The following is a 19149-nucleotide window of genomic DNA, read 5'->3' on the forward strand; positions in this document are numbered from 1 at the left end:
AGTCAAAAATTTGAAAATTTGAAAACAATTTCCAAATACACCATTCCATACAACTTTTTATGGTTAATTTTTAAATACAAAATAACTTTTGCAATATGGTTGGCAGACATTTTATATCGCTGTTATATTAAAGTTCCTTTTTTGATATTTTGAAAAAAATTACTGATGAAGTAGAAAAATTAATATTTGTTTCAGATAATAATGTTGCGAAAGTTAATAAGGAAAATTGTCAGTGGTCAATGCTTTAGACTCCATCACCATCCACCAACCAGTAGCCGGTGCTTATATCTCTCCTAAAGTTTCTCAACCACCCTGTATAATCTTGATCTATGTATTTTGAAATTGTTCGCAGCCTCTTCCATCAAAATATCACATTTGAAAGACTTAGTCCAAGTCTTCAAACTTTATACAGAAGTTAAAAGAAGCGTTACTTCCGAAAATATGATATCATCAGAAAGCATTAAATCTGTCAAGAAGTCTGTAGCATTATACTGAAGTAATATACTTCTTAAAAATTTTTGGTATTATCACATCCACTACTATGCTGAAAAGCAGCGGGCCCTTGAAGCGCATTGGCTAGGGTCTCAATATAATTTAATCAATTATTTCGCACTTTCATCCAGCTCATGAAGCCATTGTAAGATACCTGAGAAGTTTAATAATTTTAGCGGAACATGTCCAACTTCCAAATCAGCCCCAAGTGAGAGCCAGCGTATACAGTTAAAAGCAGAATGAAAATCAATAAAAGCAATAGTCGCACGTGTTCTATATCTCCCTATCTCTCCCATGGTGGAGTGCGAATATATTATCTACATGACCGTGATTCGATCCAATACCAGCCTCATTTTGAAGTCTTATTTATATAATTCCTATAGTTATTTTGCTGACAATTAATAGGAGACTCATTGATCCACAATTTTTATAATTTCTACTGCTTCAATATTTGAACAATAATTGCCGTTTTCACATCCTGGCGGAAAATTTCTACTAGTCTAACTCTAATTGCTATAAAAGAGACTATAAGTGTTCCAAACCTGTCAATGAACTCAAGTGAATTTTAAGAAAGTTTCTATTTTTTATCTAGTTCGACCAAGTGTAAAACTGGAGTGTCCCCTTAATAAAAATATAATCTAAAATCATCTCGCTTCGTCAAGGTCAATATATTTTAACGCAGTATAACTTTTGAGTTATTTAATCATTATCAGCGTCTCACTGTACTTATAAGTACATTATTACATATCAATAACAATTATAATATACATTTTTCCGTTCAAACTCAGAGATTTCGTTGCTTGCATGACAAGCAGTTTTATTCCCATATATAAAAATGTAAAGGTGATATAAAATTAGGAATAACAATTATTAATCATACAAATAATTAATTAATAAAAACATTTGGTATAGTTTAATTATTTAATTTAAACCAATTCAAGGGACGTGTTAAAATATTAATGCATAATTGAAAGAACATCCACTACACCTCTTTAGGCCACCATAGATATACCCAACGATGGATTGAAATATTAGCAATGCTGGACCAGCACGATGACGTCTCTCTATTTCCTGTTTATTATTTAATTTCATCAATACATCCATAAAACCTTGACCTAACCTAACATCATATCTATCCTCCCGTCCACCACACATAGTATTTAATATCGAAATAAACAAGTTTTTATTCAAACAGTGTTTTCTGTGCCCGTGCAAATTCATTCCACAAAAACAGTTAAGTTTCGGACAAACAAATACATACACACACATAAGTCAATACAGACACAACAAACGAACATTCCTACAATTGGTTGGTGATCGCAAGGTGATCGATGTGTTACCAAATCAACAAGCGCAACAGGATACAAGTGCTCGACGCACACATGGCAAAGGAACCATCAACACCACATGGTCGACGTTTCCCACGAGACAATTATAATGAGCGAAGACTACAGCACCCCATTCAGACGTCACAACGCCGCATGGACACCCTTACACCAAGAGACGGGACACGTAAACTGCCTCACTTACAGTAACCCCAAATCAAATAATTTTTGAAGATGGCAGCTGATCCTGCAATACTCCTAACTAAGGTTAAATCCCCATATTCTAAGCAGTCCCTGGGCCATTGATTATTTAATTGCAAGAGTCTTCAAATTCCTTCCCCAAAAATAGTAGAATATGTTCGAACAAACAAACAAGATCAATACACACAACAAACGAACATTCCTACAGATCTATTCTTATGAGTGGCATCTATAAGTCGTAATTTTAATGTTAATAATAAATTCAATTCCATTTTAGACATTCGTTAAATTTTTTAATTCTCAAAAATCTGCTATCAAAGCTTACAAAGAACTTGTAGAGACTATTCCATCATATAATAGCTAACAAGTTCTAATAAATTTATGTCGAAGACAAAGAACATAAGTAATCATCATTATCATGAATCCATGGTTGGTATTCGGGGAGAATGTTTGTTTAGTTCTGTACCAAAATGCTAGAGTTGGTACAGCAGGTCATCCTTCAAAAAGGCCGATTTCGTCAAAAAAGTTTGTAAGATCTTCGTATCTGAATGTATTCCTCAACTACGAATCAAATATCGTAAGTTAAATGAATGAATCCATTTCTAAGACTATCTGAGATAGGAACATGTAGTATTTTCCTTAAGCATCGCATTTGATGGGTACCATATGTAATGGTGCCTAATTCTCAAAGCCATACAAAGAACACACATGCCACTTCAGAAAAGCCATATATCCTGCAGTTTTACCAATTTTGGCTTATTACTTCAACCGCAGGTACCACTGTGTTCTTATATATTACTGATTTCAATTACACTGACTCTAATAGGATGTCGTTAAAATTTACACTAGCAGGATATACAATATCAATCCATATAGCTCTTCAATCCAAACTCAGTGAATATTGCGCATGGATGATAAATTATGATGAATCCATGAATATCAGTGAATACAGCTATCAGAATTATATATCGAGTAAATAATGTGTAGTACCGACAAATCGTTTTGCAGCCACATACAGGTAATTAAACCATCCGTTAGGTGCTCAAAAAAAGTTTAATATTGTTAAAGGAAAATATTCTTGTTGCAATACTGTACTCCTTCAGTTAGACAAAAACCTTAGATTGTAAATAAACTACCAGTAGTATTTAAAGTATAAAAATACAAGTAACTAAAAGATGACACATTAAATGTTTTTAATTTTATCAAAAAATTTTTTGGTAATATTATTATAATATTTACATCATTTATATAAAACTACAGGTCTTTATATTACAATTGATGAGAGATTTTGCCATAAGACTCATGAAATAACTATTATATTTTAAAGAGGTTCTTATTACTTTCAACAACAATACTTATTGTATCAGACCAATAAGAGTAACATTGTAATTATCCAGAAAAAAAAGTAGCACCTCAGTAGAACGTTCAATATGTCTTGAATCTGACATATAGATAATACTAACTTTTAATCTTTAGGTCTTAACCTTTGTCAAAATCGTCCATAAAAACTATAGTACAGTTGAACAAATTGTGCTGGGAATTATTCTGTCACCCATCATATGATCCATATCTGGCACCCAGGTACTACTGTCAGTTTGCAGATCGCAAAAAAATGCTGCATGGAAAGAGGTTTAGCTTAAAGGAAGAAGTCTTTCTTCAAAGAAGCCAAACCTATTTTGAAGATAAAAAAATAATTGAATTTTGTCTATAACTTGTTTTGTTAGTTGGATACAGAATGTAGTAGCGCGTTTCAAAACAAATTATTATAAAATATTCAAGGAGCTCCAGGCAACCTACAGCATGTTAATACTCAGAGTAAGTAGCCTTTCAACAAATTCCATCCCAAGTTTTTATAAATATTTTAACTTAAATCAAAGCCAAATAACTCGTTAATACCTCATTAACCGCTTAAAACAAACAAACCATACCTGTCATTGGAAAATTCAATAATTAAAACACCAACTAAAATCTAGATTTGTCTTTTATTTTTTTTTTTTCAAGATCTCTTTTACTCATCATGTGCTACAACGGGTGATTCCATAATTTACAAACAAAACTTTTAATTACACCAATGGATAATTAAATCAGTCGGGATAGTCAGCTTCGAATGAATAATAAAGCTGACCAACGAAAAGATTATTATCTAAAAAATTACATTCCTTATATGGATACTAAACTAAAATATATAGCAGCATGTAAGTTTACACTTTAGTGAATTTTATATCAAAACTGCTGACAATGGAATATGCTTAAAAAAATAGACAAAACATTTGATATTATACAAAGAGATTCTAAAAAATGTAATACATAACATTATGACGATATGTAGAGGTAACAAAGTCAATGAGACATACAATTACAAATTAAAAATAGTACAAAATGGCAAGTTAATAAGTAAGGTAAGATTATGTAATATGATGTATATAGGGAAACAGGAGATCTTCAAAGGATTGGGCGTAAAGGAGCTACAAATGAATTATGTCGGTTCAAAGAAAAGATAATAATGAATACAAGTGACATATAGTAAACGACAAGGTCGTCATTTCAACTAGGCAACGCATTTAGACACCTCAAGAAATTGCACGTTAATACAAAATACTAAAAATAGTATTCGCTAAAAATGTTGTGCACATTGGGACATTTCTGTTTTCAAATTTCTTTCTTTTACTATACATCTGTTAAATTTTCTTACAATATATATATTTCTTAAGTATTTTCGCACGGTAGGCACATATAGTTCGCACTGCTTCAACATTTACAACTTGTAACAGAAGATCTCGTCCAGAACGCAACGCTTGATGATATATTGAACAGGGTGGGTTGTTTTGGGTTTGAGGCAGTTATTGTCATCTTCTGTCCAGTCGGAGTGGCAGCGTCTGCCTATGATTTAAGTAGTGTAGTGATCGAACGAGCCTAAGTACTCAAGGGCTGCTCTGTAGCAAAATTGGTACTGATCCTATTAAAAATATTGCATCAATAGATTTTATTACTTAATCTCATAAAAATAAAAATAAAAGAAACTATAATATTTACATTTTTGCTTTTCAAAAATTGATTAATTCATATTTTGTATGAGGTGCTTTCATGTATAATGATAAATTTTTAAGTTTAAAAAGGCATTTATTGAGAAACTCGGTACAATTATTAATATTTTATATTTATATGGTATTTTCTATAATTGTCTATATTTTTCCACATTTCGGGCAACAACAATTTTTCCACTTTTTCGGGATATTAAAATTGTGTACCAACCAAGCTATGTCCTATCGATCCGAACAAGTGTTAATGAGAAGACGCTATGTCTGGTGAGTACGCTGGGTTCGCAAAAAATTGTCATTCGAGCGGCAAATGTGTTTCCTGAGTGTTATCATACAAGAGAATGAATGAGCGTCTATTGCTCATTATTTATTAATATATTTATTTGACGTTGGTAGATATATGCAGTAACATTTTCATTCAATTTCAGTTTTAGAACACAATACACTTTGCTGATATCTGCACCACGTGCACAGTAAGAATTTATAACTTTGAATCTTGCACTTGGAATTGTCGTAGTAAAGTAATTTTTCATCACCAGTCCCGTTACGTTATAGCGAAGAATTCATCTTTCTTAGCGTGGCAGTGGTGAATACTCTTATATATAAATATTCCTTATGGATCTTTCCCATCCTCACATCAAATTCTCGAAATAGTTGATTCTTTAACTGCTATGCTGTCTGTAAGTTTATTGAGAGTTTGAGCGGGATTATCTTCAAGCTTTTTGATCCTCCAAGTCATTCTGTGCCTTTGCCATATCCATATTTAAAGTCATTGAAACCAAAACCAACAATAGGAACATGACTAAGCAGCATCACTATAAGTTTTTTTAAAAATCATCATGATATCATTCCACAAAAGATGTCTTCAAATCAAACAAAAGTAATTAATGTTCGAGCAGTATCGAGCGTTCCATGAGCGTCTGTATACAATTAATAGCTCAATAATTCCAAATGCAGAACTGTAATTTTATGTAGAGAAATGTTTTAAACATAGAATTTAACAGCAAGTATAGGTGGATTTTTATTAATAGATATCTCTGATTAAAATACATGCAAGCACCTAATATACTTAATAAAAATAGATGTAAAAATGTAAAATAGAAAATAATGTTTGAATTAAGATACGGATTTGTGAAACGAAAACCCACCTCAGTCTGTACCATAGCTGGCCGTTGAGTTCGTAGTATTCGAGCCGTCTGGAACACATCAACTACTCCTTCATACTGCATTCTTTCCAGAACTATACTTAGTGTAATAAACACGCCAGTTCGACCGACTCCGGCACTGCAATATAACAAATAAATTAATGTATATCGATTAAACACATAAAGTGGTCTATTATTTACCTGCAATGAACAGTTATGGGCCCATCCTGTCCGAATTGTTCCTTAGTTTTATGAACTTGACCGATGAAATCTATAAATCCATCTCCTGATTTTGGAACTCCTTGTTCTGGCCAGTCGGTAAACTGGAATTGCCTCATGGTCCTCGAAGAACCGTCTCTAGCGTCCGTTACCTTAAACTCGCGCAAAATATATTGGGGCATATTATACTCTGCGATGGGATCGACAACATAACATCCATAACGCACAGAACGGTCGCTTGGCCAATATTGATGGCATTTTTCCTAAAATAATTATGATTATTATGTTAGTAATGTAATTAAGTCATTAAGATATGTTAACAGTCTAGATATGTTAAACTTACTCTTCCCATTTCCTTCAGCTTAGTGAGCATGACAATAATGGTGGAGTTATGCTCCCATAACATTCTCCATAAATCGTCGGTACTGTCCGGCAATGGTCCCTGGGTGGCTATGTAGGCTTTACGATAGCGATAACCATCCAAGAAACTTGCATTAATGTAATCAGATCCTTCAATGTTCCTAATTGGTTGCAAACAAACTCTAGTGCTTTCGTACGGTAGGATATGTACTAATCTATAAGGAAATAAGTCAATTAATAATTATTGTTTTTGAAATATAAAATAATATCTTCAGAAATATATTATTTGTATTATATTCATATGCATTGTCTATTGATAATTTGTAATAAATTAATAACTTACTATGCAAGTAATGATAATTATATTATATGAATGCATACAATGATGGGTATATCAATCTAATTATAAAATATTTATCTTCAAAGATAAAAAAATAAATTATTCAATTAAAACAAAATGTATACATGTTTAATTTTTGATGTTTATATTTTGTGTTCATACTTCCTGAAAGTAAGAAAGATAGCTGAACTATATTCATTGTTTAAAAATATGATATCTTCAAAAAAATTATTCTAGTGTGGTAGAAAATGATTCTTAAATATCTTCAACATAATACATTAACAAATAAAATCTTCTATAAAAAGTTACCTATTTTTGTGCTTATTGCATGGTAAATTTGCCGTAACAAAACGCAAAGAATCAGTCTTAATGTTGCTCAGTTTCTTAAATTCGTGCTCCATTCCAGTAATATTCTCTCCAGGTTCCAATTGCATCAACTTCTGAATGTGCGAATGTAGGTTTCTAGCTTGGACTTCAGTCAATCCACAGATGTAGGCCTGAAAAATGGCATATTAAAAATGGTTTAATATGCAATGCAAAATTGGCAACTTACCTCCAATAAAGCGTCATGAATGAAAATATATTGATCCTCAGTTTGCACCATGTAGTTTCGCTGAGCTCGTAGACATGTCACGTGTCCGTAAATATCAACAGTCTTTTCGTGGCGCATCCTTTCCAACATTGAATCAATAACAATAAAGCAGCCTAAAACAATTTTAGTTCAATTGAGGTACTATATGTTATAAACTAATTGAGTATTACCTGTTCTGCCTACTCCAGCGGAGCAATGCACAATAATCGGACCAGCATCAGAAGGATTTAAAGTGCGTACCCGTCGTAAAAATTGCAAGAACGGTGCTGGATGATCGGGTACTCCGTGATCGGGCCATGCGGTGAACTGCAACTGTTTTATTTCTCTGAAATCAGGACTGCCTTCTTTCTGTATTTGGAATGTTCGAATGCAGTAAGTCGCCAATTCTTGAACATCAGTTATAGAAACTGACATAGATGAACCATACAATTCTGTACCTCGAGATGGCCAATATTGATCACATTTGATTCTAGTCCGTTCTTCCAGTTTTGTCATCATGACAATCGTAGCTGATTTCAATTCCCAGCACATTCTCCAAAAATCGCCGAACGTATCTGGTAAAGGACCCTGGGTGGCTACATAAGCATTGTGTTTCCTATATCCATCGCAATAATTAGCATTGATATAGTCGGAACCTCTTCTTCCATCCTCAGTAGGCAAAATAACTCTACTGTGATCATATGATATAACGTTAGCATAACGATTTTTCGGTTTGTTCGCATCCATATTAGAAAACTCCCATGTAAACGTCTGTCCAGGTTCAATACTCTCATATTCCTGCGAGAATTTAAGATTGTCATTAGCCTTAAGCCGTTCAATGTGATTTGATAATTCTGACACTGGAATAGGGGGATGTGATATCATGGCTGGAGTTTGGAAATTCAGTCGTCTCATTTCCACCGGATCACTGGGGGCAATGCTACTATTTAAATCAGCGGGTATAAGCGGTTTGGTAACAGCAGCTTGATCAGGCGTTTTACACGGTTGTCTTCTACGTCTCCAAACAAACAAAATAACTAATATAGAGCACAACAGTATAGCCGTTATCACAGGTCCAATAATCCAAAGATATGTAGCCTCTTTTCTTTTAGAGCTCACTTTAACATCGTTATCAGTTGGTGCGTTCGGATTGGGCCTGATTGGTGGATCTCCAGGTGGTGGAGGATTCATATCCAGTGAAAGAAACTCGGAAAATGGACTGCTGGTATAAAGATGTTTTTGTGGAGTGTCTACCACTGCTCGAACAAATATTCTATATCGTTTCCCCCGTTGAAGCTTGTAGTTCACTAGGTCGTCATTGCTCTCTCCAGTGCCCAAATGGAATGTGTATGGAATGCTTCTTTGAGGAAATTTGGCAGCGATATAAGGTAGGTTTGGATCTTCAGGCACTTTCTCGATATTGGCAATGAGATCGTTTGTGAGAAACTGGTCTGGATTCTTATATATTGTCGATTTGTCCTCGGGAACTACCACCAAATAGTAGTGGCTGATAGGGCCGTATTCTTCCGAAGCTTGCGGCAAAATTACGTGGATCTCTTCACCATTCACTACCCCATAGAAATCTGGTTTCACCATTGGTTGTGGTGCAGCCATTTGAGTTGTTACCGTAATTTTAGTTGGTGGACGATAAGAGTTATCACTAGGTATAGCGCTAACGTTTACATTGTAGGTGGTAAATGGAGACAATTCGTTGATAGTGTGAGATTTGATGTCGTCATTTAAGACAATTTCAATTCTAGGAATGTTTTGAGTCTGCGTGATACCCTGGGAGTCGACGAATTCTTTAATAGCATCGAAGGATATTTTGTATTTGATTGGATTCAGTCTGATCGGTGGCGACCAGGACAATGTCATGGAATGAGTGGTTACTTCGTGAGCTCTTAGATTAAGTGGAACATCTTCGGGTTTGACCTTCACTGTTACTTTCTCCGATAGTCGTCCAAGACCGCTTTTGGTTCTGGCTGCTACAGCGATGGCATATTGAGCGTACTTCTCTAAGTTAACCAGATCGGCTGATGTAGTGAGTCCCACGGATTTCTGTTGCCATTCATCCAGATCTTCAACGGCGGTCATGGTGTAAAATATTTGATATCCGATAACTTTATTTCTTAAGGGTACCGATTCCCACCACACTTCAACACTTGATTCGGATGTAGCCACAGCTTTTACGGATAGTGGAGCACGTCCGATGTCTTTGTCTGTGGTTATTGTTTGTTTTTCGCTGTTGGGTCCGGCACCTTGACTGGTGTAGGCTTTAATATGGAACACATATTCTGTGTTTTCTTCTAAATTGGTAAAAACCGCTTTTGTTTTGGTGACGTTACGTATGATGATGTTGTTGTGATCGGACTTTTTATGAAACTCGATGTCGTACTTCATTATTTGTCCGTTACGGTGTTCTCTAGTCGGTGGATCCCACGTGACGCAAACAACATCCGGTGTTTGGAAGCGATAGGTGATGTTGGTAGGCGGTCCAGTTGGTGGTCCTTCAGGAGTACGCATGTACTTAATAGATTCTTGACCAGTACCGATATGATTGATCCCGGCCACTCTAAATTCATACTCGACTCCACGTTCCAGATCGTTGATGCGATAGTTGTTCGTTTGAACACCTTTAAGTTGAACATCCTTCAACAGCTGATCTTTTACACCGTAACGTAAACGATATCCCTTCAATTCGCCGTAGGTCTGAGATGGTCTAGACCATTCCAACTCGATAGTCACAGTTGGTTCTCGTTCAATGATTCTACAAAAAGAAACATTTATTTCTGAGTACAAGAAAATCAAAAGTAACAAGCGTACTTTAATGTTAAGCCGGGTCTGTTCGGGACGCCACCAGGGGTCTTAATTTTGACAGGGTTGCTTCGATCACCATCACCTTTCCGTGTTAGGGCGGCAACTTGAACGGCATAAGTGGTGTCTGGTTGTAAGCTGGTAATGTTCAATTCCAGAACGGAGTCGCCGAACACGTCGAATCTCATGGGTTCATTCAGGTAATTCTTGCTCTAAAATTAAATCGAAATATATGTATCATTATGATTAATTTATAGGTTCTAGTAGTATTATTGTTATTATTCCAATCACTGTCATAAAAGAATATCCCAAAGAATTAGAACTTTTAAAAATACTCAACATGTTTGAATAGTCTTAAAGAGATAATTTTATTGCCATTTGAATATGCTTTTATTGCTGTATAGTATAAAACAGCTATTGGTCGACCCATTTTTAGATATCTTAAGAATGTCAATATTTTTTAACTAGCGTTTAATAGGTTTTACAATATTTTTTGTGTGTGTTTATTTAACGGTTGTTCTGCTTTTGATGTTTTTCAATTGAAATATATTCAATTGAAACTGATTCTTCAATCAATCCGCCTAATATAAATATTAATTCGAGCCCTTGTAGAAGATTAAGCAGATAAACTTTGGCAAGTCGTTTTGCATTCAAACCAACTTCTTTTAGACTATTTACCCTTTTGTATTTACAATAATTGTACAGAAATGTTTACATTCTTAAGAAATCCTAAAATATTATATCAGAGATAATTATTTTTATTGAAATATATAGAAATAAATAATAGTTAGATTAGTAGACAGTTGTTGAACAATATTCATGGACCCTATTATGTTTTTTTATGTTTTAGAATACGTGTTTTAATGTTTCCCATAATTATTTTAACAACAATATCGTTAACGATAATAATCGAAAAATATACCTCTTCTTTCGTTTCCTGAACATGGACGTGATAACCCAAAATAATACCGTTCCTATCCCTGATTTGGGGAGGTTTCCAATTGACTTTAATGGTGGTGGAATTAATTGGCGTTACTTTCACGTCTTGCGGATTCCCGGGCACTGTCAAAATTAAATCGAGTTTAGTGAAATTGCACTTGGACCGTAGTAAAATTTGTTGTTTTCTTTTGTTCTTTTTTCTTATTTTCTTTTTTTTTTGTTTGATTGTTTTTAACATGCGGGCACATCACACGTTTTTGACTTTTTGACATTTCGGTTGTTTAACATCCTTTTGGACATTTGAATACCAACAACACAGAAACAGGGCACATATTTACCTCCTCCCAGAGATAGTAGCAAAAAATTTGTTAAAAAAAGGGAAAATTCCTATACGATAGTGGAAAAAACGTATCCTTGGCGGCTTGCTTAACATTTTCTGTCGCTTATCAAAAAATTCAACAAAAAAAATCATCTCGTCAAAAAACGACAGCGGCATCAAAAAACAAAAGCACAAAATTAATCTACTTAATTAAACCTAATGTCACTACTAGCACACAACAGTAAAAAATACTCACTCCTCCTTACTGTCGGGCCGAGTATAGCAAAAAAGTCAAGAAAAAATACAAAATAGTGAGTGTTAAAATGCTACTGCTATCAACACACAAAAAATTCACATAATATTTTTCTCCGCTACAAAAATGCTTGGAGGTTTTCAAAATTATCTCATCTGTTTTGTCTTTGTTGTTGTTTACTCACACACATGTAGTGATTTCAAAAAAAATTATATAAAAACCGTTTCAAAAAAGGTCACGGTGGAGAATCTGGCGGGATAGGGACGACAAGGGGGGGGGGGAGAGGCGGGGTGTGGGGGGTCGTAGGTCGGGTTCGGGTTTTCGTTGGCTGCAAAAAATGTGTAAAAAATTGTGATGTTCGTCTGGGTTGATCACTTGCACAGTTTTAGTGCTGGATGGGCACCAAAAATTGCCGATTCGGCCCAACCACAACATGCAGTCGATCACTAAGCAAAAAAAAGTTGTTAGTAGGTACCATCATACAGTACTGGTTCTAATAATGGTATATTGGTATTCAAATGCGTCACAAACGCCGAAGCCGGTGCTTAGATTATAGCACCTTTGTTATAGCCTAGTAGTTTATGTACATGTCACTACTTTACCTATTTCTTTTTCTGATTTGGTTAGAAAATAGCCTTTAGGTCAATTCTCAATGTCCACCTATATCTTTCACTCTTTAATAAATTTATATACGAATTAAATATGTTGCTACACCAATATTAATAAATGTATACATAATAGTTTAAGATACAACTTTCCGTAAAATCATATAATAAAATTATGAGTTGTTAATTAATATTTAATTATTACTTTAATCATTTGATTTTTATACCTTGATTTTCTCTTTTGAGTGTTTTTATAATAAGGTTAATAATAATTTTAACAGAATTTTTTATTTTATTTTAATCAATGTACAAAATATTATTTCCTTATTCACTTTTACTTACCTACATTGTTTGCAGTTGAATATTTGAATGAATATTTATAGTTTCTAACATTGATTTTTTTAATGCATTTAATCTGATATAAAAAATACTTCCTTTTAGTCTAAGTCAGATTATGGTTTACTAGTGTCATCTTTTGATTATACGGTTTATTTTACAGTATATGTCTCTTTAACTGCTTACCTATAGGTTTCCAATGAATAGCCTTCGAACTGATAATTCGTATGTTCGGAAGAAAAATTTAAGTGTATGGCGTTCATATAAATTTAAAATTAATTAACTATACCTAAAAAACGGCAGGAAAAAGTAGTATCATAAAAAGAGACAGAATGTTGTCTGATGCATCGAAACATATAACTAATTTCTGCAAAATTCTTTAAAACATTAGTGATAATAATTAGTCAACTTTGATGTGGCAATATTGTGAAGTCCTGACGTCATAAAGATTGATGACGTGAATCGGCTGCTTGTTGCTGGTGCTTCGACGATGTAGTAGTTATGGCAATTATTCGTTAGGTGTTGGGAACTATTGACTATCGATTAATTAATGAGGTTATACCAGTTTTTTAGATAAAAATTAAAATTAGTAAGTTGCTTAGTAGTTGATCCATTAACATTAAATATCTGTAATGGCTTCATTTTCTAAATAATACTTCATTATTTAATAATACATGTATAGTAAGTATGTAAAAATAAAAATATATAAATAATAACATGTCCTATTCTATTAATATTGCATTATGTATGATTTTTAGGTGTAGCAAAATATTTAATAAATTATTCAAATACATAGACATTTTTGCATCATTAATGGATACGCTTTCAGGTATATTTTGTGAGTAAATGTAAAATTGTCTATATAATATCTGAATAAAATAGAAAAGAAATACATATACAACAGAAAAATTCATACGAGATATCTGATTCAAAAAATCACAAACTATAGACATAACTGATTATCAGCAGTGATATCTAAAAGTAAGTTTACTTAAACCGCAAACATATGCATTAACAAATGAAACAAATCATCAATCATCAACCATTCAGTCACACATAAAATTCGGTGCAAGTGTGAATTACACATAAGTAAGTAAGTGAAATTAGATGTGCCAATTTAGTGCGCATGTCCCCTACTGCAGTGAGGTGCCTAGCAGAAGGAAACCGGGATGGGACGAAAGGGATATCGTGGAAAAAGTTATTCCCCACACTACAGTTAGATCGTTTCTGATCTGGATGAATGCGAGAAACTTTTTCCAGTCTTTTATCTGGGGTGGGAAAACGATAAAGTAAAAATGTCATGCAAGGATCGACTGTGACTAAAATACCAAAAATTGTGCTTGAAAATAACGCAAAATCAACGAAAAAGTGCCGTTTGTGACTTAAAAACTGTGCCATTGCATTACAACTCAGTGCGAGTGTGAAAAATAGTGAAAAAAGCAATCAATACATGTGAACGTGAGTAGCTAAACAATCATAAATGAACATAAAACGAAAAATAATGCACAGTAATAAAAAATCTTATCCGATATTAAAAAACAAATAAATAAACTATATACGTGTAACGAAAAAACATTCACATATTAAAAAAGTACGTTGCAAAATTCGTTTTATAAAAAACCTCTCTTATGCCCCTGCAAACGCTTTTGTAGACAGAAAACATATTTTAAAAATACTGGTTAAAAAATGTCAGGTACAAAATCCAGTCGATGTTCCCCGCCAAAAAAAATTCAGGGAAAAATAGCTGTAAAAAAATGTCAAAAAACGCCAGCTATAAAAATCCTTCCTAGGCGGGCTGCAATGGTTAGAAAAAATAATGTCACTTCAGTTACATACCACTTGGGATATGTCAAAAATAAAAACTATATCTACTAATATTCCAAATAAAATTATCAACAACAATTTCACAAAAATTAGGGATGCATTTATATTATTAACAATAGTTATATCCACGGCTATACGATTTGACTACGAAACATCGTTAGTTCTAATTTATAACACCAGAGGGCGAAAAAAACAGAATACACTTTGACATTGAATTTGTAGTTTTTTCAAATAGTTGTATAATTAATAATATAGTTGACTTGGTGATATAGATGGTGTTAAACAGGTGATGATGGAAAAACGTGAGTAAAAATAGTTGTTTATTGTATACAATTTATTGTTTATATTTGTAAAAATGTCGAATAACAATTATTTTACGAATATTGAATTTACAGTATAAAATTATTAATATTTGTATGTATTTGTTTAGTATGTAAAAATATCATTATATTTTAAAATGATTTGCCAAATGCAAATCCAAACTAGGTGTTTGAATATATTTTTATTAAAATATGGAGCAAACAGGCAAACTAAATGTATGACAACAATACTAAAAAACTCGGCTAACAGGTGTTCGTATAAACAAAGCTTAAATCTAAAAGTAAACCGTATAGAATTGCTATCAGAAAAGAAATTCCGTAAATGCGGCTTCCATTGAATTGAATTTAAATGTAGTTATAATGTGAATTCATGTTTCAAACATCTACATTAAAATAATTCATTTTTACTTTAAATAAAAGCCTAATAAATCTTCTGTCTTTTGGTGTATACTGAAATAAATAGAAATACAGCCCCATAATAGTGAAGTTGATATTTTTACTTGAAAATAATAAAAAAATACAATTTAAGTAACTAATAGGAAAAAATAAACGATTCGAAATAAGAAAATAATACGAAAAATAAAACAAAACAAGGATTGAAAGTAAGGGTTAAGGATAAACTAGAAGAGCTTACTTTCCCTTAATGTAAGCTGGTCATCGGTGGGGAAGAATATATAAAGATCAATTTGAACGTTACTTAAATGAGGTAGCACCAAGATCGCCAAGCGATTTGCATTTTTTATATTGCTGGTTACGGTATTAGTAAACATTGAACGGAAACGGATCTTGGTGCTACCTGGCCAATATAATTTTCTTTTTTTCGAAATCGCTTAACGTTATAAATATGTTTTTGTCTCGGGTTAAGTTATTAACAGTGAAAACGTACCATCTTCGTGCGTTTGAACAGTGATAGGGTATGAGGCGGGTCCATCACCTACTGAAGTACCGGCCAGTACCCAAATTCGATACGTCGTCCAACGTTTAAGTTCGTCAAGCAAGAAATTAGTGGTTGCATTCAGTTTGGTTATGGTCGCCTCGCTGTCCGAACGGTCTGCCTCCACGAAACACAGCTTGTAGTAAATAATATTGCCGGTGCTCCTATTCGCCTGTGGTGGGTCCCACCGCACCTTGATTGCTGTCGGGCTTACCGCTTCACCTTGGACATTACTCGGTGGCGCGCCCGGCACTGCGTGCGGCCATTTTTGTTAAATGGAAGCCCAACCAGTTCGGTTCTTGAGCGTGGTCACGCCAAGAACTGAACCGTAGCTTTTATGTGTTTACGTGTGTGTATGTGTATGCGTGTATGTTTAGGGGATGTTGTTAATATATTAGTTTAGCTCGTATCTTGATTTATTCTGAATTCAACTACATCTATTCGCTATGCAGCTCAAACCTGTATTCAATCCAAGTTAAATGCAGATGTGTCATTCGCCATTTTGTCAGCAAAATAATCAGTATCTTTTATATCCTCCTATTTTAAATTCTAGTTAACTAAAATTTTGTTTTTACATCTTTTTATTTGTAGCTCATCTATAGCTGGTACAATCGTTCTGTAGTTTCAGTTTTAATTGGAATGTTATTAATTATAGTTTCATTGTATCTTAACACTACCCCAAGTACAATGTTGGTACAAGTTAGGGGAATGTCAATATAGTTTGATTTTTTGTCTGATTTTGCTCAATAATTTATTTTATTTTAACTATATAAGTTTCATTAATATGTTGTATTGAATATGGTACTTTAAGTTAATATTTAATTTGAGTTAAAGACGTATAAAATAAATAAATAAGTCAAGATAGAGTCTAATATCTAGACGATTGTATTGATTTCTTTGTCGTGTCGGTGTTGAAGAAAGTGAGTAATTTTAAGAAAATGTTAATATAAGCAAGTATGGCGAATATTAACATTAACTCAATTGTTAAGAATCATTAGCTTGGCGTATTGATAGAGAGCTGAAACCAAAAACTAGGAATAACTGTTTATGTTAATAAATTTACCTATGATCCCGGTTTAATCACTGTAAAAGTTATTATCACAGAACAAAAAAATCATTAGAGTGAACCAAAAATACCAGAAAATAGAAACAAATCATGTAAGAACAACTTAAAGTCAATATTAAAAACAAAAAAGTGTGCTTTAGAGCACTTATAATTCTCACATAGCCAGTACAGGTGCGGTGCTGATCAACTTAATAATCCACTGACTAGTTACTGCATGCTTAAAATGCAAAATAGCACACTCACACTCGCAAACTCTCTAATACTAAAATTCGAGATAAACAGATAAAAAGGTCATACTGTCACATGATAAATATATAAACTTGATATTTTTCATTTTTTTTTCTAAAATATATATAAAGAAATATTTAGTAAATCAATAGAACCAAATATCATTGACTGGGTATTCTTGTATACTCTGGAAGAGAATAGTTATAATAGTATAACCTTAGTATACTCTAGTATTAAAAAATCAATAAGAAAACGTTTACCATCACCTTTACCAAATAAGTAGCAATTGTGTATTTTTTAATCCGTTTTCTTTTTGAGGAAAGTTAGTTAATTGATTTTAATACAGTTCTTCCATTGGTCCGTATTATTGCCTGAAAGTTTACTAAATATTTCTTTTGAATGATTAGATAATCATTGTTGTCTTAATCATTTCAATCGGATGTCAAACGTGTATGTGTTCGATTTATATTCGTATTTAAATCTAAGCGTACTTAGTTTATATCCCCCCAATGTCTTACCATACTGCTTCGTTCTCACGGGAATTGGTGGAGTCGTGGCGCCTTCGCCCCTTTGTGATCTTGCAGCTAGCCAGACGTAATACAAGGTGTTGGGGTAGAGTCCGGTTAGGGTGTATGATTCGGAAATTGGTATTCTTCTATGGTGTTTCTCTTTGGCGTAAGTGTCATTCCAGTACAGCTCGTAGCTTACTATACTTTCGCCCGAATGTGTTGGTTTGCTCCATTGAAGTGTAACAGAACTTTCTCCGATATCAGAAGCCCTCAGATTACTGGGTTGACTTGGAACGCCTAATATAATAAAGAACCTCTTCTTAATCTATATATGATTAATGTAGTAGGTAATATAAATCCGCAAATTGATTATTCCCCAAAATTTTTTGACAGAATATATGTAATGTAATTAACATATTAAATGATTAGGTAGAAGAAAATATCTTATGAGTATTACCTTGCTGTGTTTTGACATGTACTGGAGGACTAAGTGGTCCAGGACCTACAGAAGTAAAAGCCTGTACTCTAATAGTATAGATCGTATGAGGAGTAAGTTCACTAATAGTTGTTAATTGATTATTGTCTACAACTTGGGAGTCCCACTGTGCCATCGGTAATTGAGAGTTGGTCGTATAATAAACTTTATAGCCCTACAAAAACAATTTTAATAGTTTCTTGAAAATCTGTTGATTATTAATGATTATCATACTGTGACTTGTCCATTGGGCGTCTCTGGTTCCTCCCACTGGATAACCATGGTACTGGAACTTAATGGTCGTGTTTGAACATTTCTTGGAGCAGTTCCGGGTTCTGTAACAGACATTTTGATTTAAATTTTTATTCTAATAATATGCTTTATATATATATATATTATGTGTTAGTATTAATAAATTACTTACTAGCACCTCCAAAAGAAGTGTCAGCTAAAATTACATACAAAGGGGTTAGTTATTTAGTTAGATGAAACAATAACTAAGTATATATAAAATAAGTTTAGTGTACATTAGTTTCATGGCCATTATTTACAATACTTAAAAATATTTAGAAAGTGTTAATGTTATTGTATATTGATACTCAAATGCATATTTTATCATTATTACAAACATATTTAAAGAAATTTTCATAAATTATATTAAAGTTATATATACTAATTTCAGAAATTTTAAGTTATGTTTCAATTATGTGAAATGTAAACTAAACTTATTTTTATTGGAAAAAATTGTTATTTACTTATTACCAAATTACAAAACATACACTAAATAAAATACATATTAAATTTTGAAAAATCAATCAAATTAAGATATTAGATTA

At 33.1% G+C, this 19149-nt stretch overlaps 1 protein-coding gene across 5 annotated transcripts in view; it reads right to left on the reverse strand.

Moving 5' to 3' along the window:
• Positions 1 to 3981: 3981 nt before the first annotated feature.
• The window catches only part of Lar (tyrosine-protein phosphatase Lar), a 1580452-nt gene continuing 1565284 nt past the window's right edge, over positions 3982 to 19149 (reverse strand). For 4 of the 5 annotated variants that reach the window (XM_076407753.1, XM_076407754.1, XM_076407752.1 and 1 more), the window contains 13 exons: positions 18548 to 18648; positions 18296 to 18488; positions 17848 to 18135; positions 15988 to 16287; positions 11428 to 11567; positions 10515 to 10717; positions 7883 to 10458; positions 7674 to 7825; positions 7430 to 7617; positions 6764 to 6995; positions 6403 to 6683; positions 6205 to 6340; positions 3982 to 4974 (listed from right to left, as the gene is read on the reverse strand). In XM_076407753.1, coding sequence (XP_076263868.1) covers positions 4906 to 4974; positions 6205 to 6340; positions 6403 to 6683; positions 6764 to 6995; positions 7430 to 7617; positions 7674 to 7825; positions 7883 to 10458; positions 10515 to 10717; positions 11428 to 11567; positions 15988 to 16287; positions 17848 to 18135; positions 18296 to 18488; positions 18548 to 18648 — 4859 coding nt within the window. In that variant the 3' untranslated portion in view covers positions 3982 to 4905. The remainder of the gene's footprint in view (positions 4975 to 6204; positions 6341 to 6402; positions 6684 to 6763; positions 6996 to 7429; positions 7618 to 7673; positions 7826 to 7882; positions 10459 to 10514; positions 10718 to 11427; positions 11568 to 15987; positions 16288 to 17847; positions 18136 to 18295; positions 18489 to 18547; positions 18649 to 19149) is intronic. The other variant, XM_076407756.1, reaches the window with a different exon arrangement.

The sequence above is a fragment of the Rhynchophorus ferrugineus genome, unplaced genomic scaffold (genome assembly GCF_030347505.1).
Source record: "Rhynchophorus ferrugineus isolate W39M unplaced genomic scaffold, kcgeb_rfMv2 rfM6, whole genome shotgun sequence".
Taxonomy (NCBI): Eukaryota; Metazoa; Arthropoda; class Insecta; order Coleoptera; family Curculionidae; genus Rhynchophorus; species Rhynchophorus ferrugineus.